This window comes from Myxine glutinosa, chromosome 9 (assembly GCF_964187855.1).
Source record: "Myxine glutinosa chromosome 9, kmMyxGlut1.1, whole genome shotgun sequence".
Lineage (NCBI taxonomy): Eukaryota > Metazoa > Chordata > Myxini > Myxiniformes > Myxinidae > Myxine > Myxine glutinosa.
In genome coordinates this window covers 123775750-123801197 of record NC_136269.1, presented here as the reverse complement: position 1 = coordinate 123801197, position 25448 = coordinate 123775750, and the positions used below count along the sequence as shown (strand labels likewise).

At 45.0% G+C, this 25448-nt stretch overlaps 1 protein-coding gene across 15 annotated transcripts in view; it reads right to left on the bottom strand.

The window, feature by feature from the left end:
- The window catches only part of CNOT1 (CCR4-NOT transcription complex subunit 1), a 201879-nt gene that overhangs the window by 72314 nt on the left and 104117 nt on the right, over positions 1–25448 (bottom strand). For all 15 annotated transcript variants that reach the window (XM_068128263.2, XM_068128266.2, XM_068128271.2 and 12 more), the window contains 5 exons: positions 23877–23981; positions 23270–23389; positions 7151–7339; positions 3085–3227; positions 1142–1250 (listed from right to left, as the gene is read on the bottom strand). In XM_068128263.2, coding sequence (XP_067984364.2) covers positions 1142–1250; positions 3085–3227; positions 7151–7339; positions 23270–23389; positions 23877–23981 — 666 coding nt within the window. The remainder of the gene's footprint in view (positions 1–1141; positions 1251–3084; positions 3228–7150; positions 7340–23269; positions 23390–23876; positions 23982–25448) is intronic.

Below are 25448 nucleotides of genomic sequence, written 5' to 3'. Positions count from 1 at the left end.
CCACCCCCCCCCCCCACCCCCCTTCCCACGCCTCCTCCCCCCAAGCCCTCTCCCTTCCACACATCTCCCTGCTCTCAAATGTTGTGTGCTCTCAAGTGTTTGTGTGCTTCCCCTTCTCTCCCCATCTTGTCTTCCGCTCCCTCTTTTTATATATATTTTTTGTCTGGTTGATTTGTTTGTGAAGTAAATGTCAACTCTTTCACGAGCCTCGATTCAGTATACAAAAAAAAAAAAAAAAAAAAATGGGCGCCGTGTACTGTTTAGATTTTGATGATTTGCGTGTGAGATGATTCAACGGATGTTTATATGAATCATTTAAAATAAAAAAAGCCTTCAATTTCTGATATTTTGACTTTTCATTTGGGCTTCCCAATTGAAGCCCCGCCCATAGGGCGGGTACCATTGCTAGTTACAACAGGCATTTTAAGGCCATTTTCCCTGCAAGAGTGGGGGTTTGCCTTGCGGTCCCCATGACAATCTTCTCCATTTTGCCCTATTTTCTGCATCTCCCCTTGTTAACCCCCTTGCCCGCATTTCTTTTTCGACCATCTTTAGCCAAGTCTTTCTCGGTATTCCCCATCCTCTACTTCCTTCTACATTCATTTCCATCACTCTTCTCAACCAGTCACTTTCATCCTTCCTCAACACATGACCAAACCATCTCATACTGTTTCTCTTCACAGCATCCATCACAGGGTCTATTCCCATCATCTTTCGCAATTCATCATTTGTCTTCCCCTCTCTCAACGATACTCCACACATCCACCGAACCATTCGCATTTCCACCCTTTCCAGCCTTCGTTGCTGCTCTACGTTCATTACCCATGTCTCGCTCCCATAAATCATAACACTTCTCACACATGCAGCATACACCTTTCCCTTCAGCTTCAACGACACTCCCCTCCTCGTCAGCACGCCACTCAGTTCCCGAAACTTCTTCCATGCACATCTCACTCTAGCAACCGTTGCCGAGTCTGATCCACCTTCTCCATTTACCATTGCTCGTTAATAATAATGTATTGACTCTAAAATCCCGATTTATCCCCAACTTCACGGTAAGAGACGTACATCAACCCAGGCATAAAAAAAATTATGGTCTTAACACCAGCCCCCATATTCCTGAAAAAAAAAAAAACCTCACCTGAGCCAAATGGATATCATACTGTTGCAAGTTGACCAAGTGGTGACGAATTAGAAGCTCAACAGCTTCCACGTTGTACTTGTACTCTTCTCTGCATTCCAGTAGGCACCTACAACCAACAATGGATCATGTCATCAAATGTACAACATAAATCTCACAACGGTACATATTTTGTCAATTTTTTTCATTAAAAGAAAGGATCAAAATATAACTGCCCCCATGGCAAACCTGCAAAACCCACACAAATCCAATCGTCAACTAGATGGAATTCATAGAATACTTACCCTGCGCAGTCTTGAGAAGGACTTGGTGCAAGCCATCTCTTCTGTTTTTGAAGGGTTTTTTTTTCTTTTGATCCAATATGGCTGCCAGACCAGTGACTGATGTCACTTTTATCAAACTATATTTCCCATGGGTAGTTGATCAATAAGTTAAAGATTTGCACTGGTAGGTTAAGCAGTTTAAGAGGAGAATATTTTCACTTGTCTGTACTTGTGGAATTATGATGTCATAATGGAGGCACCTATGACATCATAAACATATCTTATTCCCCATGGGGTGTACTTGACAATGAGCCACGTTTCAATTTTTTCCATTAAGCGGTTTGGGAGATATAGAGATGTAACGTTTTTCCAAGATGGCATCCATACCACGTGACATATGATGTCATAATTATCAGCAAAACAGTCTACAGGCAGAGGCGCTCCTGCAGTAAAATTTCATGTCAATCGGACCAACGGTAGCCGAGAAAATGAATTTTTAAAATGGACACGGCACACAGCACACGTACTCAACAGATTGCTTAACCCCGCTTTTCGCTTCGCGAGCACAGGGTAATTACACACCTGCTGGAAGTATCATTTTTGGTTGTTCCAAGGCCATCTCCGGTAATTTACCGACACGAGTAATACCCACGAGCTCAATATGGTGTCGGTGAAACACAGGCACCATGAAACATCTGCCATAGTTTCCCCACCCTCAATACTGCTCCCAGCAAGGGTCAGTGGTTGAACCACTTGCATTATGCCACGTGTGCAGATGAAAACTGCAAGTTGTCTCCCCACATTCACAAAGGGGGTTGTGATTTACTTCAACCCCATGACGTGGGTCTGAGTACCCCGAGCACATATGCAAAATTTGGTACCAATCAACCAAGCCATTTGATTCTCCAAGATTCAGGTTGACAAATAAATAAATAATAAATGAGAATTGTACCTTTGTAATATAACCTTTAAATATATAACCTTTGTAATATGTAATGTAAATAACCTTTGCTGGTGCCGTGGTTTCACTTTGTCAACTACTGGCAATGACCTCTGCACAGGTGCAGTTCCAAATTGCCAATGAAGCACTTGAATTATGGCAGCTTTTTTTTTAACCTCCTTGTGAAACACAAATACGAGTCATCTTAATTTTATTACCGATAACTGTACTGTTGTTTAAAACAAGAATGCCACAAATTCCTCCAATGACATCCCATTTCCACAACTTTTTTGGCCTCGTTCCTATCTTCACAATTTCTGCATTGTTTGTGTAAAATATTATGGACAATTTATAAAGTTTGGCAGCTCGGCTAAGGGCAATCCACATGAAAAATGACAAATTAAATGATTTTTTTTAAAGATTAAAATTGAAATTAATTAAAGATTAAAAAACTCAACGAGAAAAAAAAAGCCTTCGTCCTCTGATCCAATAGACTGCAAACTTTCAGGTTCAAACATCTCAAAGTTTCATTCGTGCAAGGCAAACTGTTGCCCCAAAACTAAATGAAAAGATTTGTCACTCGAACGTACACAATGACATGAACAGGATCAACCCTGTCCATAACTCTGCGATTCATTTCACTGCAACCCTATTTTCCATTTACCAATGACAAACTTCCAATCCAGTTCACCGAAAGTTGGAGGGACAATGAACACACAAATGTCGCAGCGGTCAGTTACCTTGTCACTTGTTTGCTCGTCCACACCGGCCCGTAAGCCCGAGGGTCTTGGAGTGCTTTCAATATGAGCAGGTGGCACTCGCGATGACGCAAGAGCATCTCCGAATCACCTCCAACGCTAGAATCAAGGAGGCCTTCAACAGCCTATGAAAAAGCCATGCGCTTAATGTACTCATCCATTCCACAAATGGCAGCCTAACTAAACGTCTTTCCTAGACCATAAAATGCTGTTTGGCATCACTAAAATCAAATAGTCAAATCGAAACAACGAACAGGCTGACATGGGACTGATAAAACAACTCGTTAGTGGCAAAAAGGTCTACTCTTTTTGTCAGCTCTGAGGGGCACACTACATTTTGTCGAATTTACCTGCAACAAGAAGAATAACTACAAGAGCTTTGCATTGCTGTTCTTGTTGGGGGTCCATTTTTGAAATGTGCACCCATTGGTTGGACAGATACCTGACCACAACCACATCGGTCGCTTGACTCCACCCACCATAGCACCGAGACAAATTGATATGGCCTGCCATATTGGTATTCTGGTGGGCCTAAAACATTTGGCCTGTAGGCCTCTGCTGATTATATACTGCCCGGATTTGGTGCATCAGATTTTCATTGGCTTTGTTTGGGTAGAGTGCTATTGATCAAAAGAAAGAAGAGGGGGAAGGTGAGAAAGTATCTTTATTTTCATGTTCCTCTTCGTGTGTTGTATATTGTTCGCAACGTAAAAGGCTGTGATGAATATCCCATGAACACTCCATATACAGTCACGTGAAAAAGTAAGTACACCCCATGTAAAGTTTTGACTTTTTCAACATACAGCTATTTTATCTTCATTTCAACAATATTGATAGATAAAGGTGATATAATATAACAAATATCATGAAACATTTACATTTTGTAGTCCATTGCATAATTTAAATAAACATAAATGCAAATTTTGCATGTGGAAAAAGTAAGTACACCCCTACATTTATCACTACTTCAAATACCTAAAATTAGAATCAGGTGCACCAGCTCAGGAGCAAATGATTAAAACATCGTTAGAGAGGATCTTGGAGAAACCTGTCTTATTTAAACCTCAGACATTTAGTTTGGTTTGCTCTTTCTTGTTGAAGTGTGCGGCGTCACCATGGCTAGATCAAAACAGCTCTCTGAGGCCTTCAGAAAGAAGGTTATAGATGCCTACGAGTCTGGGAAGGGATTTAAAAAGATCTCCAAACAATTTGAAATCAATCATTCGACTATCCGGAACTACAAGTGGAGAAGATTCCAAACAACTGCCAACTTGTTCAGGCCGGGCCGCCCCAGCAAGTTCAGCCTGAGAGCAGACCGCAAGATGCTGAAAGAAGTCTCGAAGAACCCCAGAATGTCATCACGGGACCTACAGGTAGCTCTTGCCACTGTTGATGTCAAAGTGCACGAGTCTACCATTAGAAAGAGGCTGCACATATTTGATCTACATGGGAGGTGTGCCAGGAAGAACCCTTTGCTATCCAGAAAGAACATCAGGGCAAGACTAAAGTTTACCAATGAACACCTAGGCAAAGACCAGCACTTCTGGAACAATGTGCTCTGGACAGATGAGTCAAAGGTAGAGCTATTTGGCCACAGTACCAGAAGACATATGTTTGGCGAAAACCAAAGACAGCATTTGACCACAAGAACCTGATGCCAACTATAAAGCATGGTGGTGGAAATATTATGGTTTGAGGCAGCTTTGCTGCATCAAGGCCTGGGCAGCTCACCATCATAGAATCCACTATGAATTCTTTATTGTACCAGAGGGTGCTTGAGGATAACGTGAGGCCATCTGTCAGAAAGTTGAAGCTCAACCGAAGGTGGACCTTGCAACATGACAATGACCCTAAACATACCAGTAAATCCACCAAGGAATGGCTGAAAAGAAAGAAATGGAGGGTTCTGGAATGGCCAAGTCAAAGCCCGGATCTAAATCCCATCGAGATGTTGTAGGGGGATTTGAAACGAGCTGTGCATGCAAGAAACCCCTCAAACATCGCACAGCTGAAAGAATTCTGCATGGAGGAATGAAATGAATGAATGAATGATCGTTTTAAGGCCATTTTCCCCGCTAGAGCAGGAGTTAGCCTTGCGGGCCCCATGACAATCATGGTTCCCTGTTTTTGAGGCAATGTTTTTATGGCCGGATGCCCTTCCTGACGCCAACCCTTAGTCGCCTCTTACTATGCGCAGGGAGCGCAGGGATACGGTGTACCTATTCTAAACCGGGGTACACACTGGGATCATTCATCCCAGCAAGCTGGTACTCAATTTTCCGACCTCGGAAGGATGACAGGCTGAGGCAACCCCCCTGGTGTTAATTTAGTGATCGACTGGGATTCGAACCCAGGATCCTAGGATCCCAAGCCAGCAGCCTCACCGCTAAACCAACACCAGGCCAGGAGGAGTGGGCAAAAATTTCTCCCAATCGATCTCAGAGACTGGTAGACAGTTATAAGAAACGCCTACTTGAGGTTATTTCTGCCAAAGGGGGCAATACCACCGATGAGAGCCAAGGGTGTGCCGGTACTTACTTTTTCCACATGCGAAATTTGCATTTATGTTTATTTAAATTATACAATGGACTACAAAATGTAAATGTTTCATGATATTTGTTATATTATATCACCTTTATCTATCAATATTGTTGAAATGAAGATCAAATAGCTGTATGTTGAAATATGCTTAAAAAGTCAAAACTTTACATGGAGTGTACTTACTTTTTCACGTGACTGTATATACATACATACATACATACATACATACATACATACATACATACATATATACAGGGTCCGTCAGGGAGGTGTGACGATTTTCAGAAAACTCGTGCACAGTTATTTTTAGTCGAATTTCAATTTTTTTTTTTTTTAAAGACTACATATATAATGCCATGTAATACACTGTAACAAAGACATTTTTAAAAATGTAATTCATGCTTGAAAAATGACATCTAAATGGCGGCCGTTCTTGTCCAAGCATTCTTGCAGACGCACGGAAAAGTTCCAGCATTTCTCAGCACAGCAGCATCCCTCAGCAGTTCCAGCATTCTTTCTGCGAACGTAAACCGCCGTACGAAATCATTCTGCTGCAGTTCTTGAACCACCATGATTTTGTATGCGTGATAATGAAGGTCCAAGTGCAAAATTCGACGAACTGATCTGTCTGACATCCGTAGAGCGCGAGCGTGCCGTACCGCTGACCGACGAGGGCTGGCCTCCACAGCTTGTCGAACCCTTTCGATGTTTTCCGGGGTCCTAACGGTTCGATCACCTCCCCGAGCTGCTCCCGGCCTCACAGATCCAGTTGTCCTGAAGTTTTTTACCCACTTCAATATTGTGTTTCGAGACGGAACGGCGCCACGTCGACCAACATTGAAGTGAGTACGAAATCTGCGCTGTGTAAGCACCACCGAACTACCCGTTTGAATAAACGTCTCAACAACAAAGACGCGATGTTCAATCGTCCACAGCTCCATGGCTACTGAAATGGCGCCTAACAACGAGTAACCAACAGCCATCACGCATGCGCTAGACCCCCCACTTGCATTGTTATACCCAATTCAAACATGAATTACATTTTTAAAATGTCTTTGTTACAGTGTATTCAATGGCATTATATATGTATATATATATGTATATAGCTCGGCCGTTATCTAGAGACCACCTAACTTTATTTTTTTTCCCATTACCGAAAAACAACTTTTTTTTGAAGCAATTACACAAAGATTGGTATTCCCATCAGCGAGTCATTCCTCATTTAATTGATTTACTTCACCGTTTGCAGAATGCAAGCACAATCCACTAGTATTATAATGTATAGATTTAGGTCTCTTCAAATCAGAACATCAAAAGATATATCACAGCAAAAAGCTTCAGCTCGCATACAATCGTGGAAAATCGAACCAATCAGAGAGAGCAACTGTTTTGATCAACAAGCACATATTTACCAATGTGAACACAATGTGAAAAGCATGCAATGTAGAAACTGGTCATTGTCTCGTCAAAATGTCCCGAGCACAGAACAGTTGGTCAGGATCAATACCTTCTGCAAAAGCGTCATGGCCGTGACAACTTCACGCGAGTTTCGGGCGAGCAGGACGGCTTCAAGCAGGGTCTGCATTGGTGTGTTGTGGGGACCGATGGTCGCCGGGGCTGATAGTGTGTGCAGGCAGTGCTCCAACTCGCCGATGCACTTGTCGTATACAGCGGTTATGTCGTCCGAGCCCCAGGGCTGCAAACATCAAACGTGTAAGTTTATTAATCTTCTGTATTGTACAAATAGATGACATCTACCCAACAGTCCAAGCTAAAGTTAAAAACTAAATCAAGTGAATGTGGAAGCGAATGTAGTTCTGCTTGCCAAATAAAATGATGCATTTATGGCGGTATACGCCAAGGCAGAGCAATTCCAGGGTGCACAAAACGGTTTGCAGAAATCCAAAAATGTATTGATGAATTTGCATAGCAAAAGAAAAACTCGAGCTTCCAGGGAAGCAGAACTCAACTGAACTGACTGGACAACTTTAAAGTAGGTCAGTTGTCTGTACTAGATTTGACTTAAATGAAAAGCCAACAACCTTGTGTAATAATTTTAAGGTCCTTGTATGGCGGCCATTTTGTGACAGATCGGGTTGACATGCGAGAGCAACCTACCTTGTGTGGTAAGTCTCACACACCAAGTTTGATCAAAATCCATAAATATTTGTGGACGTTAAAGTCTTAACGTCGTTTCGGAGCTGAAAACAATATGGCGGCCATTTTGTGACGGATCGCGTTGGAATGCAATAGCAACCTACCTTGTGTGGTAAGGGTTAAACATTCTAAGTTTGATCAAAATCTGTTAATATTTGTAGATGCGAGAGTGTTAACGTCGTTTTCATGACCAAAAAAAAATGGTCGCCTAAGTCCGCCATTTTTCAACGGATCGGGCTGAAATGTAATACCAACCTGGTCCTTGGGGTAAGGATGCTGCGTGTCAAGTTTGATCAGAATCGGTTGATATTTCTGGATGCTGGAGTAAAAAAAAAAAAAAATAACCACCTTTAGAGGCCATTTTTCCCCGCAAGCGGGGGTTGGCCTTTTTCGGGAACCGTGGTTGTTGTTGTTTTTCGGTCCCCTTTTTGAAGCAATGTTTTACGGCCGGATGCCCTTCCTGACGCCAACCCTTTTTGCCGCCTTTAACGACAAACAGGGAATTACCAGTGAACTGGTACTCAATGGACGGAGAACTGGTACTCAACTGGACGCTGGAGTGTTAACGTCAAAAAGATAACGGACGACAGACGACGACGACGGACGCCGGAGGGTTCAGTATGTGATGAACTCAACTGGACGGAAGTCCAGTTGAGTTAAAAATCAAAAAACCTCCAAGTTTAGTGCTACTGAAGTAGTCCAGAAGCAGTCTTGAATACCACCATTATACACCACCCCAATTGAACCTTTCTTTACAATGAAGCATGTTCTGCAAAACTGGAGGTTCTTGGAAGTATTAATAGACAATTTGTGTCCTTCAATATTCAAGTATATAATTAAATTTTCAAGTATACGATTGTAAATGTCATATAAATAAATTCCAGAATTTACTGCCATTTTCCCAGTGTATTTATGACATCACTTGACCCAACACATTACATGAGTTATTTGTGCCTGTTGTATGCGTCCTTTATAACGTCCTTAAAAACAGTACGTTCCCTGTTTGGAATGATTTTCAAATTATATTTGATTGCCAGACATAGTAAAAATATTATCTCACTCCTCTCTGCGCATGTGTGATCAGGACAAATTTATTAAAGACAAAGCACTGTAAAACAACAAACTTGTCTTTCTCTTCATGTTCCGATTCAAATTCAAAGTCGAACATTCATTTTAAAATAAGCTGTTATAGTAAGGGCATTTTATGAGATATTTCACAAATCTGTTAACTAAATTGTTACCAAAAAATTTCTTCACCAATATGTTTGTAAAGGTGTGTAATAACATGTGTTAAAATGTTGAAGTTCAACTCCCATGGGAAACCCAGAAAAAAAGCTGTTGAATTCGGGTACCGAAAAATTATTTTCGAGAATTTTTTTTTTTTTTTTAATCGGCCCTTAAGTAACTTATGAGGGGTCAAATAAGGGTTTTTCATGATTCTGAGTTGATTGTTAACATTTATCCAAGATATTAACATTGATCCAAGATAAGACTTCAGCAGGTGAAAACCACCCAACCTTGGAATGACGGGTAGATTTGCCTGCTTTATTATATTCACAGCCTTCAGCCAAATCGGAAGATCAAAGGTCACTATAGCGACCCCAGCACTCCTGAAAGGACTCCAGCAAAGGTCTCCGTATGCACTCTTTCAGAGTGGTGAAGATGGTGTTGAGGTCATTAGGGTCTCCTTCAATAACTGGGAGGAACTCGATCTGTGTGCTCTGCTTTGCATCATTAGCATGGATTCTCTTCATCCAGCCATTCCAGTTGGAGTGTGGGAACTCAGGATCGTTGGCTTTGATTACCCACCCCGCTGCCCAGAGTGTGTCACCTGGAGTGAGGAGTGGCTGATCATGAGCCAGGGAGGAGGAAAGCTCAGCGAGGGGGAGAAACATGATCGCGTTCGTTCCTATCTGTTTCCTGTTCGTAAATGGAATAATCTTTACTTCAGTTCCTCTCAGGATCTTAGCTTTGTCGAGTGCCTTCAACTTCACCCGGGGGAAAGCTGCTATTGTCTGTGGATCTGGCAAAGGTGGTGCCGGAGAGGTGACTTCGATCCAACCCATTGAGTGAAAGGGAGTGTTTCCGTGAATAGAGACAATGTTTAAATCTATATTGTCTCCAACAAACTGAGTGACTGCATTGTTTGTTTCCCCAACCTCCATAAAGACCACCTGATCATTACTTGACAATTCACTTTCACTGGCTGGCACTTTGGCTGTCATCACTGATTGATCCTCAAGCGAAGCATCAACCGCAACCTCATCATTGATCTGTTCATCGGTTTCCTCCACAATGGTGTCAAGAGTGCCAGAAGTATCTGGAACATCATCTCCACTCCTACTATTAAGGAAGCAGTATTTGTAGTTTTGTGTCTCCGTGTAAGACTCAGTGTATCCCAGCCGGTGGAACTTGTTGAGCATCCATTTTGACACAAATCTATGATCAAGTTGTATGGCAAGCCCCATTTGGTGTGGCAATACTCCAGACCGAGGTCGACAGGCCTTAATAAAATTCTGCCCCCAAACGGCAACTCTTTCGTCTGTCTTGACAATCGGTCTCAAGAACATCTGAAGGCTTGCAGGAACAAGTGTCAGCTGACTATCGATGTCAGTCATACTGTGTGTGGTGGGGTATGACTTTGGACCTAAATCAATCAAGGCAATATCATTGGATATGAACTTGAGTGCCGTCTTTATGATCTGAGTCTTCTCATCTCCATGGTCAAGATTAGCATGATACTCTTGCAGAATATTGTCGGTGCCATCTTTGAGACAGAGTACATCTACCCTTCTTTCCTGTGTTGTGAAATACAAGGTGTCTTCGTATTTCTCTAGAAGTTTTATCTTTAGCCAATGCTTTGAATAAGAAAGGCTCTTCTCTGGTGACTGATCAAACTCCTGCAGCTTTTCATGGACTTGGTCCATGTTCATTACCCCATGCTCTAATTCTGAGTCTAACCATTCGCAGAATTCAATAAAAACTGCCTCTCGCTCCTCATCAATACTCCTCTGTCCTCTCTTCCTTTTTCCTTCCTCATCAGTCTTGGACAAACTGTCACCTCTCGCAAACATAAGTTTGCATCGCAAATGGTACAGTGTTTCTTCTGCTACCAAGTCGTTGATCCCTTCCAGGCATCCAGTGACTTCAGTGCCCCAGTCATCCCCGCGACTCCATGCTGTCTTCAGCAAGCTTGCCTTCAGTGTATCTGCAGTCAAATTATCTGGCACTCTATTTCTTTCTAGCTTGTGCTGGATTATTTTTGTAGAGCTGGGCTGGTTGGTTGCAAAGAATGCATACATCCTTATACAGGAGGTCAACTGACTGTGATCTTCTAGAACTGCAGCCAGTTGATGAACTGAACTCACAAGTAGTGCGTCTTCTCTTCAACTTTGATGACTCTTTCTCTGCCTTTGATGCTTGAGCTGACTTCTTGGTGGTTGCAACGAAGTTGTTGTACAGATCATTTTTACACTTCTGGTGGTACCTCAGTTTTCCTTCCTTTTGAGCCTCCTTCATACGTTCCACAACAGTAACATTTTCGACAGTTTCTGCTTGTTTCAATAAAGTTGAGTATCCCTTTGGAGTTGCCTGTATGAGCCTTTCAGCTGGTGTATCCGAGCGTGCACAGATGAAGCAATTGAGCACAGGTGGAGTAACGTCTTCATCCATATTGCTAGACTCCATGTCCTGCAAAGTAGAAAATGAGATATATTTAGAAATTATTTTTCCACAAAGGAGTGTCTGTGGTGAAATATAAATGTTAACAATCAACTCAGAATCATGAAAAACCCTTATTTGACCCCTCATAAGTTACTTAAGGGCCGATTAAAAAAAATAAAAATTCTCGAAAATAATTTTTCGGTACCCGAATTCAACAGCTTTTTTTCTGGGTTTCCCACGGGAGTTGACCTTCAACATTTTAACACATGTTATTACACACCTTTACAAACATATTGGTGAAGAAATTTTTTGGTAACAATTTAGTTAACAGATTTTCATATGTTTCCCTTACTATTAATGGATCATAAACTAACAAGATGGACAGACATGAAACAATTGCTTAACCTCGCTTTTCTCTTCGTGTGCGTGGGGTAACAACGTTATTTGCCTCTTGTAATGAAATATGAATAAGAAGATCCGCTGGAATGGCCTCGAGAAGAGAATATAACGGGTTGTAGAGTAAAGGAGGAGATTTGGTTTTCGTATCTGTCTTTTGTGAGTGGACGCCCGAGAAAGGTATGACTGGGAATGAATTATTTGCTTGCTTATAGGTAATGAAATGCTGGTAGAATCTTTACTATAGTTCTAATATTATTCTTTATATTTATGCCCGGTCAGCCCTTTATTTTCCAAGGGTGTGGTGCTGAACGGGTAAACGTGGTGTGGTGCTGACCGGGCAAACGTGGTGTGGTGCTGACCGGGCAAACGTGGTGTGGTGCTGACCGGGCAAACGTGGTGTGGTGCTGACCGGGCAAACGTGGTGTGGTGCTGACCGGGCAAACGTGGTGTGGTGCTGACCGGGCAAACGTGGTGTGGTGCTGACCGGGCAAACGTGGTGTGGTGCTGACCGGGCAAACGTGGTGTGGTGCTGACCGGGCAAACGTGGTGTGGTGCTGACCGGGCAAACGTGGTGTGGTGCTGACCGGGCAAACGTGGTGTGGTGCTGACCGGGCAAACGTGGTGTGGTGCTGACCGGGCAAACGTGGTGTGGTGCTGACCGGGCAAACATGGTGTGCTGACCGGGCAAACGTTGTGTGGTGCTGACCGGGCAAACGTTGTGTGGTGCTGACCGGGCAAACGTGGTGTGGTGCTGACCGGGCAAACGTGGTGTGGTGCTGACCGGGCAAACGTGGTGTGGTGCTGACCGGGCAAACGTGGTGTGGTGCTGACCGGGCAAACGTGGTGTGGTGCTGACCGGGCAAACGTGGTGCTGACCGGGCAAACGTGGTGTGGTGCTGACTGGGCTGATGTGGTGCTGACCGGGCAAACGTGGTGTGGTGCTGACCGGGCCGCCGTGGTGCTGACCGGGCAAACGTGGTGTGGTGATGACCGGGCAAACGTGGTGTGGTGATGACCGGGCAAACGTGGTGTGGTGATGACCGGGCAAACGTGGTGTGGTGATGACCGGGCAAACGTGGTGTGGTGATGACCGGGCAAACGTGGGGTGGTGCTGACCGGGCAAACGTGGGGTGGTGCTGACCGGGCCGCCGTGGTGCTGACCGGGCAAATGCGGCGTGGTGCTGACGCCCCCCCCCCCCCCCCCCCCCAGAATTTCCATGTTTTAAACGTTTCCCAGTGTGTACCCTGGATTTAGAATAGGTACACCGTATCCCTGCATGTCGTAAGAGACGACGAAGAGGGTTGGCGTCAGGAAAGGCATCCGGCCATATAAAAAAAAAACTGCCTCAAAAAAGAGAACCATGACAATTATAACTACATATGGGCAGGGTACAGCCCGAAGTGGAGATCGGTTTCTGAGGTTTGGGACATGGAATGTAGGGACAATGACAGGGAGATCAGGAGAAGTGGTGGAAGTATTGGTCAGAAGAAGAGTGGACATATGTTGTGTGCAAGAGACGAGATGGAAGGGAAGTGGTGTGAGAATGGTGAAGGGTAGGCAGGGACAGAAATACAAGTTTGTGTGGCAAGGGTGCCCGGAGGGCATGCATGGTGTTGGTGTCCTGTTTTCTGAGGAGGTTGTAGACAGTGTGGTGAGTGTGACTAGAGTGAGTGATAGGTTGATGATGGTGAAAATGATTGGAAAGCCCTTGGTGAACGTCATCTCGGGATATGCTCCGCAGGTTGGTCGGAGCGATGAAGAGAAGGACAAGTTCTGGTGTGCGATAGAGAAGCTGATGGAAAACGTGAAAGATGAGGAAGTTGTTGTGGTAGGAGACCTAAATGGACATGTGGGAAGGAGTATGGATGGTTTTGAGGGAGTTCATGGGGGTTACGGATATGGTGTGAGAAATGGAGAAGGTGAAAGGATTTTGGAGTTTGCTGATGGAGCTGATTTGTTGATTTGTAATACTCAGTTCCAGAAAGAGGATAATAAGCTTGGTACATTCACGTCAGGTGGGTCAACGACAACCGTTGACTACCTGATGGTGCGTAGGCGAGAAAGGGGGCACCTCCGGGACACAAAGGTGATCCCGGGTCAGGAGGCTGTTTCACAGCACCACTTGGTTGTCTGCGACATAAGGTTGAAAGGTGCGAAGAGAGCTCGGCGGGTGAAGTACCAACCGAGAATGAAGGTGTGGAGGTTGAAAGAGGTGACAGTAAGGAAGGCATTAAAAGAGAGGCTGAGTAGGGTAGAGGATGATGTGGTTGAGCTTGAAAGTGGTTGGACGTCAATGAAAGCTAGTCTGTTGGGAGCCGTTGGTGAGGTATGTGGATGGACAAAAGGACCACCGAGGCACTCGGAAACATGGTGGTGGGATGATGAAGTTGGAAAGAGGATTGACGAGAAGAGGCAGAAGTTCAAGGAGTGGCAGAAGGCGAAGGGTACGGGAGCAGAAACAGCAAGCATGAAAGTTATAAGGCAGCCAAGAAGGCTGCAAAGAAAGGTGGCAAAGGCGCAGGAGGCATGGAGGAAAATGTTCAGAGAACGCTTGGATTCGGAAGAGGGTCAGAGAGCAGTATTCAGGATTGCAAAGCAGATAGCGAAAGAGAGGTGTGATGTGATGGGGGTGAGTTGCTTGAAGGATGAAGTGGGACAAATCGTTGTGGACCCAGATGGAATTAAAGGAAGATGGAAAAGATATATGGAAACGCTGTTGAATACAGAGAATGAATGGGATGGCAACATAGAGAGTAACCCAGTTTTAGGACGGGCAGAGAAGATAACTGAGAAGGAAGTTGAGGAAGCCATAAAAGCAATGAAGAGTAGAAAAGTGGGAGGGCCGACGGGAGTTGTGGGAGATATGTTGAAGGCAGCAGGAAGTTGGGGTGTGAAGAGAATGACAGAGATCTGTAATCTGGCGGTGAAAGAAGGCCGCATTCCAGTGCATTGGGAACTGAGTACCCTCGTCCCTCTATACAAGAGGAAAGGTGACCCTCGAGAGTGTGGCTCGTACCGAGCGATAAAGTTATTGGAGCATGGAATGAAGGTATTGGAAAGGGTGTTGGAGAGGAGGATAAGGAAGAAAGTGAAGATCGACGAAATGCAGTTTGGATTTATGCCAGGAAGAGGAACGACAGACACGCTTTTTATTGTGAGGCAGTTGCAGGAGAAGTACATGGAGAAGAGGAAGAAGTTGTTTCTTGGGTTTGTTGATCTGGAGAAAGCATTTGATAGGGTTCCACGCAAAGTATTGACATGGGCAATGAGGAAGTTAGGAGTGGAGGAATGGTTGATCAGAGTAGTGATGGCAATGTACAAAAGAGCGCGCACAGCTGCAAGGACGAAGGACGGAACAGTGGTGAGTTTGAGGTGAAGGTAGGAGTGCATCAGGGGTCGGTACGAAGTCCACTACTACAGACTTGGCACTTAATATGGAATTTTTTTTTTGTGGGGGTGAACTTACTTTCAAGATGACTTAGAACCAAAAGTTCATTGGAATTATGTTGAAATTATTCTACATTTTGTTAATGTGACCTTTAAAAGAAACAAAAACCACATTTGACATTTCGAAGCAAATAAATTGATCCTTGAAAGTGATGAAAACTGATATCGAACTCAATTCACGGACAGTACTGTTAAACTTCTGTACGTTTTCCAGAAGTATCTCTTTATTTTGCACATTAGCCAAAAAAAATTTCAACAAAAACAAAAGCTAAATTATGACTGGGATTACGGACAGTAAAATTACAGTTCAGTACTTCGTGTAACCCCCAAGAGCATTCAGGAGAGCACGTACACGTCGAGGCATGCTGTTCACGAGGTTTGCCAAGGTTTGGACATGAATCGCTTGCCATGCAGTGACAATAGTCTGCTGCAATTTACGCACAGAGGTAGGCTGCTGGTCCAAGTTGTCGATTTGACGAGTTAATTCTGCCCACAAGTTCTCCATCGGATTCATATCCGGGGACATGGCAGGCCACTCCATATGCTCTACACCATGGTCAGCAAGAAAGTGTTGGATCATGCGAGCACGATGAGGCCGTGCATTGTCATCTTGGAAGACAAAGTTTCCTCGAAAGGCTGCACGAGCAAATGGAAGCATGACAAACAGCATTCCAGAATGACCCTGTACTTGAACTGGTTCAGGTTTCCATTCAGAACAACCAGGTCAGTTTTGCCCCCTGCATGAAAAGCAGCCCAAACGGTCACCCCACCACCTCCAGCTTAGACTCTTGGCACTATACAATCTTCGTTGTGGGCTTCATGCACTTGTCTGCACACTCGGACGCGGCCATCTTGACGATAGACCAGAAATCTAGACTCGTCACTGAAGGTCACGTGATTCCAGTGTCCTGGCAGCCATTGACGGTGCTCTCTGGCCTACTGCAATCGGCGCTGGCTATGTTGTCTGGTCAGGCGTGGCTTTCTCAGGGGACGCCTGGCACGATAGCCTGCTTGAACCAGTCATTGGTTGACTAGCCTTCTGGATACAGGCACATTTGTCAGTTTCTGCCACTAAGCCCTAAGCCGATTAGCTGACTTGGTACGGCCATTGTGGACTAACCGGTGCAGCTGGCGATCATCTCTCCTTGTGGTTCTGCATGGACGTCCTGGCCTCGGTATTGGAGTAGGGACACCCCTCTGAGCATTTCATTTCAGGATCGTTGACACCTGACCTTGAGTGATGCCATACTGCCGAGCAAGAGCACGCTGTTTCATGCCAGAATTTCGTAAAGCCACCACTCCATGACAAACAGCATTGTCAAGTTGACGGACCATCTCCAGAGGAAGCGGCAATAACTTTTGTAGACGTGCAGCAGTTGTTTTCCACTAATACAGAACGCAACAACCCTTATATACGCGATTGTGAGGCCAATCGTCAAATGTACCTGTCCTTACATTTTGTCATGCCACCTGTGATATAATCCTGTTATTGACTTCTTGCTGCGAAAGACAATCAGTGACATGGTTCTTTCAACAAAGACATCACCGAAGGGTAAAAGAAACTCACCAGATTGATAAACCGAGTTCAGAAAGTAAACCCAAGTCAAGAAAAAAAAAATATTCCATATTAAATGCCAAGTCTGTATTTGTAGCTGTGATGGAGGTGCTGGCTCAGAACGTAAAGGAGGGTTTACCGTGGGAGTTGTTGTATGCAGATGATCTGGTGGTGATTGCGGAAAGTATGGATGGACTGAAGGAAAAGATGAACAAGTGGAAGGAATGTCTGGAGACAAAAGGTCTGAAGGTGAATATCGGAAAGATGAAGATGATGGCAAGTGGTAAAGCATGTGGTGAGGTGGAAAGAACTGGGAAGTGGCCCTGTGCTGTGTGCAGGAAGGGTGTCGGAGTGAACTCCATTCAATGTACAATGTGCGCTGAGTGGGTTCATCAAAAATGTAGTGGTCTGAGAGGGTCATTAACCAGTGTGGCAGCTACATTCAAATGTAAGGTGTGCACAGAGGGAGCTGCACATGGAGGAAATGTTGAGTTGGATCTTGGAGACGGCATGAAGCTGGAAGGTGTGAAAACATTTTGATACCTCGGAGACATGCTGAATGGAGAAGGTGGATCAGACTCGGCAACGGTTGCTGGAGTGAGATGTGCATGGAAGAAGTTTCGGGAACTGAGTGGCGTGCTGATGAGGAGGGGAGTGTCGTTGAAGCTGAAGGGAAAGGTGTATGCTGCATGTGTGAGAAGTGTTATGATTTATGGGAGCGAGACATGGGTAATGAACGTAGAGCAGCAACGAAGGCTGGAAAGGGTGGAAATGCGAATGGTTCGATGGATGTGCGGAGTATCGTTGAGAGAGATTAAGACAAATGATGAATTGCGAAAAATGATGGGAATAGAGCCTGTGATTGATGCTTTGAAGAGGAACAGGTTGAGATGGTTTGGTCATGTGTTGAAGAAGGATGAAAGTGACTGGTTGAGAAGAGTGATGGAAATGAATGTAGAAGGAAGTAGAGGACGGGAAAGACCAAGAAATACTTGGCTAAAGATGGTGGAAGAAGAAATGCGGGCAATGGGGTTAACGAGGAGAGATGCAGAAAATCGGGCAAGATGGAGAAGATTGTCATGGGGACTGCAAGGCTAACCCCCACTCTAGCAGGGAAAATGGCCTTAAAATGCATGTTGTTGTTGTAATATTATTCTTTATCCTGTGCTTATGGAGTATGTGGAGATAGATTTCAATAAAGCCTCATATCTGGGAAACGAGGTCTCGACTGGATTTCATAACAATTTATTGAAATCTATCTCACCACTCGAGTGCCATGGACAAGCTTCTCAAACCGGAGAGGTTCGATGGAGACCTCAATGCCAGCAATGCCGGGCGACGCTGGACTCACTGGGTCAGATCCCTAGAACTATACATGCAAGCCGTGCCCGAAGCCTCGGACCAACAGAAGATGGATGTTCTCATTTGCAACGCGTCCAGCGATGTCTATGACTATTTCTCTCACTGTGAAACCTATGCCGATTCTGTAGCGGCCCTGCGAGCTCTCTATGTAAAACCACGAAGCACTATTTACGCACGACATTTGCTCGTTACGCACAGACAAGAGGCTACTCAGACTTTGGAGCAGTATACGCAGGAGTTACAACAACTCGGCAAGGACTGCAGAGTGACGGATCAGACGGAACTCAATGATCTAATGCGAGATGCTTTCATTGCTGGTCTCCTATTTCCGGCCATCCGTCAGCGGCTGCGAGAGACCAAGACTATGACATTTCAGGCTGCCTACGAGCAGGCCCGAGTTTTGCAGTTGGCCCAGACTCGATCAGAGACATACGAACTACCTTATCTGACAGCGAACGCTGCCATCGCCGAGAAACGCTCGGACGCGGTGTCAGCCGCAGGGTCAGGTTGTCCGTCGCACGTCGCTTGCTAGGATTTTCTCGATGAGTACGGATGCTGAGGAGAGCGGTTTGGTTACCACCGCGGCCACTACTCCTGCTGCGATGACAGGCAAATGTTTCTTTTGCGGAAATCGCAGACATCCCAGGAGCCTATGCCAGGCTCGGGATGTGCTATGTAATAGTTTTGGGAAGAAAGGACATTTTGCTAAAGTCTGTCGATCAATTAAGGCCAGTCGAACAACGCTCGCGGGCACGCGCACCTCGAGGACGGCTCTTGGGGTTGCGCCTCACGGCCTGGCGAGGCCTGCGATGATTAACCCTTTGAGTACGGGATTTTTTTGATAAAAATACCCCGGTACGGGATTAATTTGGCATCTTGGTACAAGAATGCAACCACGTACTGACCATATATTTATACGTATAGTTGATGACATGTAGCAACGTCATCCATACACAACTTTTTCACGGGTTGCGGCACTGGATGTCATCCATACTCAAAGGGTTAACGGCAAAGCAGCTGACGCGTTGATCGACACTGGGAGCAGTGAAAGTTATGTCAGCCAGGATCTTGTTCGCAGACACGGCTGGCGCACTGTTCCGGCTACTCGACGTGTGTACATGGCCTCTGCGGCTCTATGGCAAAGCTTCAAAAGATTCTGTGAAGTGAACTTGGGAGCTAATGAGATACTGTACTCAGATGTTAAGATGATTGTATTGCCGAATCTGTGCTCCGACGGCCTCCTTGGTCATGATTTTTTGAATCGACACGGACGTTTAGAGATGCGATTCAATCGTGCTCAACCCACTAAAGTCTTCTCGGTATGTAGCTTGACGGAGATGTCGATTGAGCCACCCCTGCTTTTCCTGTGTTTGACAACTAATTGTCGCCATATAACTGTGAAGTCTAGGCGGTATTCGTGCCCTGATGCACAATTTATCGCCGACGAGACCAAGCGGCTTCTAAGTGAGGGTACAATCGAGCCTAGTAGCTCGCCCTGGAGGGCTCAAGTGCTCGTTGTCAATAATCCCAATCACCGGAAGTGTATGGTCATTGACTATCCTCAGACGATCAATCGCTTTACCCAACTTGACGCCTACTCACTTCCCAAGATGGATGACATGGTCAGAGAGGTATCTACCTACCGGGTATTCAGCACTTTGGACCTCCGAAGTGCATATCACCAGATACCCATCAGGGAAAATGACAGTCCTTACACCGCCTTCAAATCTGGTCAGCAATTGTACCAATCACGCAGAATTCCCTTCGGGGTCACGAACGGAGCTGCGTGTTTCCAACGGGTAATGGATGACATTTTAACCAGAGAACAGCTGAAAGATGTTTTTGTGTATGTCGATAATGTCACTATGTGGTCATGATCAGGTAGACCATGACTCTAATTTACGGTGGCTTTTGGATGTCGCGAAGAAATAGACTGACCTTCAACGAGGATAAGTGTAACTATTCCGTCACAACAGTGGATCTCTTGGGGGTACTCCGTGACCGGAGGGGAGATACGCGACCTGACGCCGCTCTGCTGCAACCTTTGCTCGAAATTCCCCCTCCCATCGACCGTGCGGCCTTGCGCAGAGTACTGGGAGTGTTCGCGCATTATTCCAAGTGGATCCCGGGTTTTTCAGAGAAAATAAGGCCATTGGTGAAATGCAAAATATTTCCACTGAACGTGGCCGTGAAGGCTGCGTTTCAGCTATTGAAAACCGACATAACTAAGACAGACACCTCGGACTGTGCCATAGCGGCGGCTACCCTCAATCAAGCTGGAAGGCCACTCGCTTTCTTCTCTTGCACCCTGTCTTTAAGTGAAAAGCGACATTCCGCTATCGAGAAGGAAGCTTGCGCGATCGTGGAGGCCGTCAGGCGGTGGTGCCATTTCCTTCTAGGGAAGCATTTCCAGTTAATCACGGACCAGCAGTCCGTTGCCTTCATGTATGACGGACGCCATACGCAGAAGATTAAAAATGACAAAATCGCTCGCTGGCGTGTAGAATTAGCAGACTTCAGTTTTGACATCATTTACAGGCCGGAACCAGAAAATCTGCCTGCCGACGCGTTATCTCGACCTGTCTGTTCGGGAATGACCACCGGAGATTTACGCGATATTCATGAATCGCTCTGGCACCTCGGGGTGACTCGAATGCCCCACTACGTGCAGAGCAGGAATCTCCCTTTTTCTACAGATGACGTCCGGTGTCTTTGTAAAGCATGCTCCGTGTGTGCCGAAGTAAAACCGAGTTTTTATAAACCGTCTATGGGAACACTGATTCATGCCGTACGGCCGTGAGAGCGTTTGAACGTGGATTTCAAGGGTCCGTTGCCAGCAGCAGGGGGGCGCCGATACATTCTTACTGTTGGCGACGAGTACTCCAGATTTCCGTTTGCTTTTCCGTGCGTCGATATGTCTACGGCCCCCTCCTGGTCCTGGAAGTCGTGCTAGCCTGGTGTTGGGCTAGCGGCTAGGGTGCCAGCTTAGGATCCCAGGATCCTGGGTTCGAATCCCGGTCGATCGCTGAATTAACGCCAGGGGGGTTGACTCAGCCTGTCATCCTTCCGAGGTCGGCAAATTGAGTACCAGTTCACTGGTAATTCCCTGTTTGTCGTAAAAGGCGACAAAAAGGGTTGGCGGCAGGAAGGGCATCCGGCCGTAAAACATTGCTTCAAAAAGGGGACCAAGAAAAACAACAACAACCACGGTGCCCGAAAAAGGCCAACCCCCGCTTTGCGGGGAAAAATGGCCTCTAAAGGTGTTTTTTTTTTTATTCACTCTGACCAAGGTACGGCCATTTTTTTCTCGAGAGATTAAACAGTTCTCCAGGATCGGGGTGTCGCCACTAGCCGTACCATGGCGTACAATCCTCAAGGCAATGCCTTGTTGGAACGATATAACGGGATTATCTGGAGAGCCGTGTCAATGAGCTTGAAGTCGTGTGGATTGCCTTCGCAGCAGTGGGAACGTGTGGTCGCTATTGTGTACTGCTATGAATGAAACCACACGAACGAATGTTTCATTTTCAGCGACATAGTGCTGGTGGGCGAGCGTTGCCCTCTTGGTTGGCCGAGCCCGGTCCAGCTCTCCTGAGACGAGCAGTCAGACAAAGTAAATACGAGCCGTTGGCGGATCGCGTATAAATTTGAAAGGCAAATCCGGAGTATGCTCATGATAGGCTGCCGGACGGACGTGAGACTGCTGTATCTGTTCGCCATCTCGCACCTTGCGGCGAGGGAGATCAGCGGGCTGGACAAGGAAAACGAAATCTCGGGTTCACCCGTCAAAGCGGAGTCGCAGGAAGTATCGACCGGGGATAAAGTAATGCTTGATAATGTCAAGGTTACGGAGATCCCGTTGGAGTCAGGGAGATCTCAAAAGGAGCAGACTGATGAGGACGATTCTCTTTTTGGATCCGGGGACCCAGGAACTGAAGGGATCTATCGAACTCATGCTGGAAGATTGTGTCAACCGCCAACTCATGTTGGTTGGTGGAGCTTTGCTCTGTTACTGTCATGTTGCTTACTTGTTTGTTCGCTAGCTTGTATTTTAACGGAGGGAGAATGTGATGAAATATGAAGAAGATGATTTGATGGAATGGCCTTGAAAAGAGAATATAACAGGTTGTAGAGTAAAGGAGGAGATTTGGTTTTCGTATCATGTCTTTTGTGAGCGGACGCTCGAGAAAAGTACGACTGGAAATGAATTATTTGCTTGCTTATAGGTAATGAAATGCTGGTAGAATCTTTACTATCGTTCTAATATTAATCTTTATCCTGTGCTTATAGGGTATGTGGAGATAGATTTCAATAAAGCCTCATATCTGGGAAACGAAGTCTTGACTTGATTTCATAACACCTCTTAACGTGTTATTTGCCATATTTGCCTCAACCAATAACGCCTCTGAGTACAGGTTACACATTATTTGGTGCAGACGATGCATGATCACTGGAAATTTTCAGGTGGATATCTTGAATGTCATTGATTTGATTGAGGTTAGAGTACATGCTCCAGATGTCGCTCGCTAATTGTTCACATTACTCCGACGCATTCGGCTGCAGTGATTGAACGGATTTTATTAGTTATTGCTGTTTTGAAATGATCTATGGATTGTGGCCTTCCTCGGTACACGTCGTCCTGAAGCATCTGACCATGAACTCAGGTCAAGTCTTCTTGAAGGATTGCGTTCCTAAAAACGATTTTTCTTTCGTTGTCCACAACATGAGAGAAAAAGACCAAACAAACAAAAAAACAACAACAACAACACACAAATTCCACTTTGCGCACCTGCAATAAAGTAAGAGAATATCCATTGTATGGAGGAAGTTATTAGAGGTGAGGTGAGTACCATTTATTTTGTGGTTACCCTGCATATATTCCTGCCATACATGTAAGAAGCGTTCACACTTTTGATATTGAAAACAATATTAAAAGAAAGAGAGAGAAGACAAAAACATAACGCCTCTGGTGACTTAGTCAGCCAAGGCATAAAAATAACTGTCAGGTTTACCGTAAACGCAAGTTAACGAAGCTTCATCACCTGCATGGGTTTTGTAAGGAATCCTGTGGGTTGAGAGATGTCACTGTTTGGCAAGTAACCAGGAATGCAACGAGCAAATTCCTCATACACAGCCAACTGTTTCGGGTCCACTCCGCCGACCTGCGCAAGATTTAAAAAATAAAACTGAACCAGAACTCTTTTAGCTGCCAATGGAAAATAAAAACAGCAAATGTAAAATTTATCATTACCACAAATTAACACAATTGTAAAGTCTATTCGGCCACTCGACGTTGGAGGATCAAAAGTCCGACTAAGGCGGTGGTTTGCTAGTATCAGTCTACATCGAATGAGAGGACAATTCGAATGAGAGGTTTGATCAACAGAGTTGACAAAGGCATGCTAACCACCATGAGAGGCAAAGCTAAGCTGACGTTTTAGGAGTTGGCTATGCCTGAGCAAGATGGCCAACACCCATGATGGCACAGACAAAGGGATAATTCATGCCTAAAACGTCAGCTTTACCTCCCATGGCAGTGAGCATACCTTTTGACGATTTTGTTGGTAAAACGTATCACAAGACAGTGGGATACAAACCACAGCCTTCTCATTGCTCATCTTGAGAAGCCACAATCACCACCAGCCTTACCCTCAAGCGAATTTGTTCAGGCATCCGCTCTGCCTGGTATGTCAGGACAACTGAGTCGCAGTAACGTCGTCCTTCTTGTCTTGCATGCTTTCTCAACTCGAACTCCTAAAGACAGAACAGCAAGACATGCTTCGTCACCAGCACATCCAAGTTTATAAAACAGTCGAGCACAATTTAAATAATTTTGAGTGTTTTGTTGCACATGTGCAATGGTCGAAAAAATCATTACTAACCCCAAATCCAACTTAATTTTATTCGACATTTGCTTCCAATAACAAGTGAAGGAATTGAGTTCCTGAACGCTGTCATCATCAGATCATTCCTCTTCTGCAATAGTCTAATTTCCAGTTTAGTTTCTGCCCCAGCTACCCTCTTGGGCACACTGCTTCTCTTCCCTCAAAAATGGATGGATGAAGGCCCACCTTAAACTCATTCAGTTTGCATTCGTTTTTAAACACTTTCATCGGTCTTTTGCATCGGGGATTCCTATTGGGACCACCTTGCAAAATGTAATCAGGTTAAGTTTAATGCTTCTAAAACTCAAATTCTTCCCATCTCTCTCTCAAACTCCTCTTAACTCTCCAATCTCCAATCTCCTTTGAAAGCGATACAATTACACCATGTGATACAATAAACCTACTAGGTATTACCCTAACATCAAATTTATCCTGGAATCCACACATTGTACAAACAGCTAAGTCCTGTTCAAAAATCAAAGATTCTTCTCCTCTGAACAGTTACTTAACCTATATAAATGATTGATTTGTGCTTGTATTGAGTACTGCTCTCAATGGCCTCTAAAGGCAGTTCTATACAGTACTGCTCTCGCATCTGGGGAAGTTCTTGCTCTACATACTTCCTGGACAGAATTTAATCCAAAGTAATCAAACTTAACTCTCCCAATCTGACCTCAAAATTCGACCGGTTCGAATTACACCACAACGTTTGCTCTCTTTCACTTTTATATAGATATTACTTTGGTTTCTGCTCCCAAGAACTTGCTGCTTGTGTACCTCCGCCATTTGCGAGACCACGGAATACTCAATAAACCACAACATCGCATGATTATTGTGTGGCCATCGGCAACTCAAGGGTGGGCCGCTATGATGTTTGTTTCTTCCCCTCCACTGCCAAACTATGGATCTCTACCTTCCCATGTATTTCCAAACACTTACGATCTTCCCATTTTCAAAAAGAAGATTTTGTACTTGCTCAAAAACTGAGACTATTCTCTCTTTCTTCCACTTTTCCATCAATGCAGTTCTTTTGAGGCCTGGCCTCGATGAGGACAATATAGATAGTCCGTGATTGGAGCCTTCAACATTGAAAAACAAAATCTCTGCCAGGCCACTCCACAAACATCAAAACACATTGTGGAGGACTGCGCAGTCCTGCCTTCACAAAGGCAAGTTGTTGTTCTCCTCCTCTTCCCTTTATAAGGGGTGAGGTCCGATGGCACCAAGCTCCTGCCAATTATCAAGAGATGACCAAAGAAGGCCATTGACTCCCACCATAGACTGATGGTTGGTTGGTGATCTTTATTCAACCATCCCTCCTCTGCTCTAAAGCCCC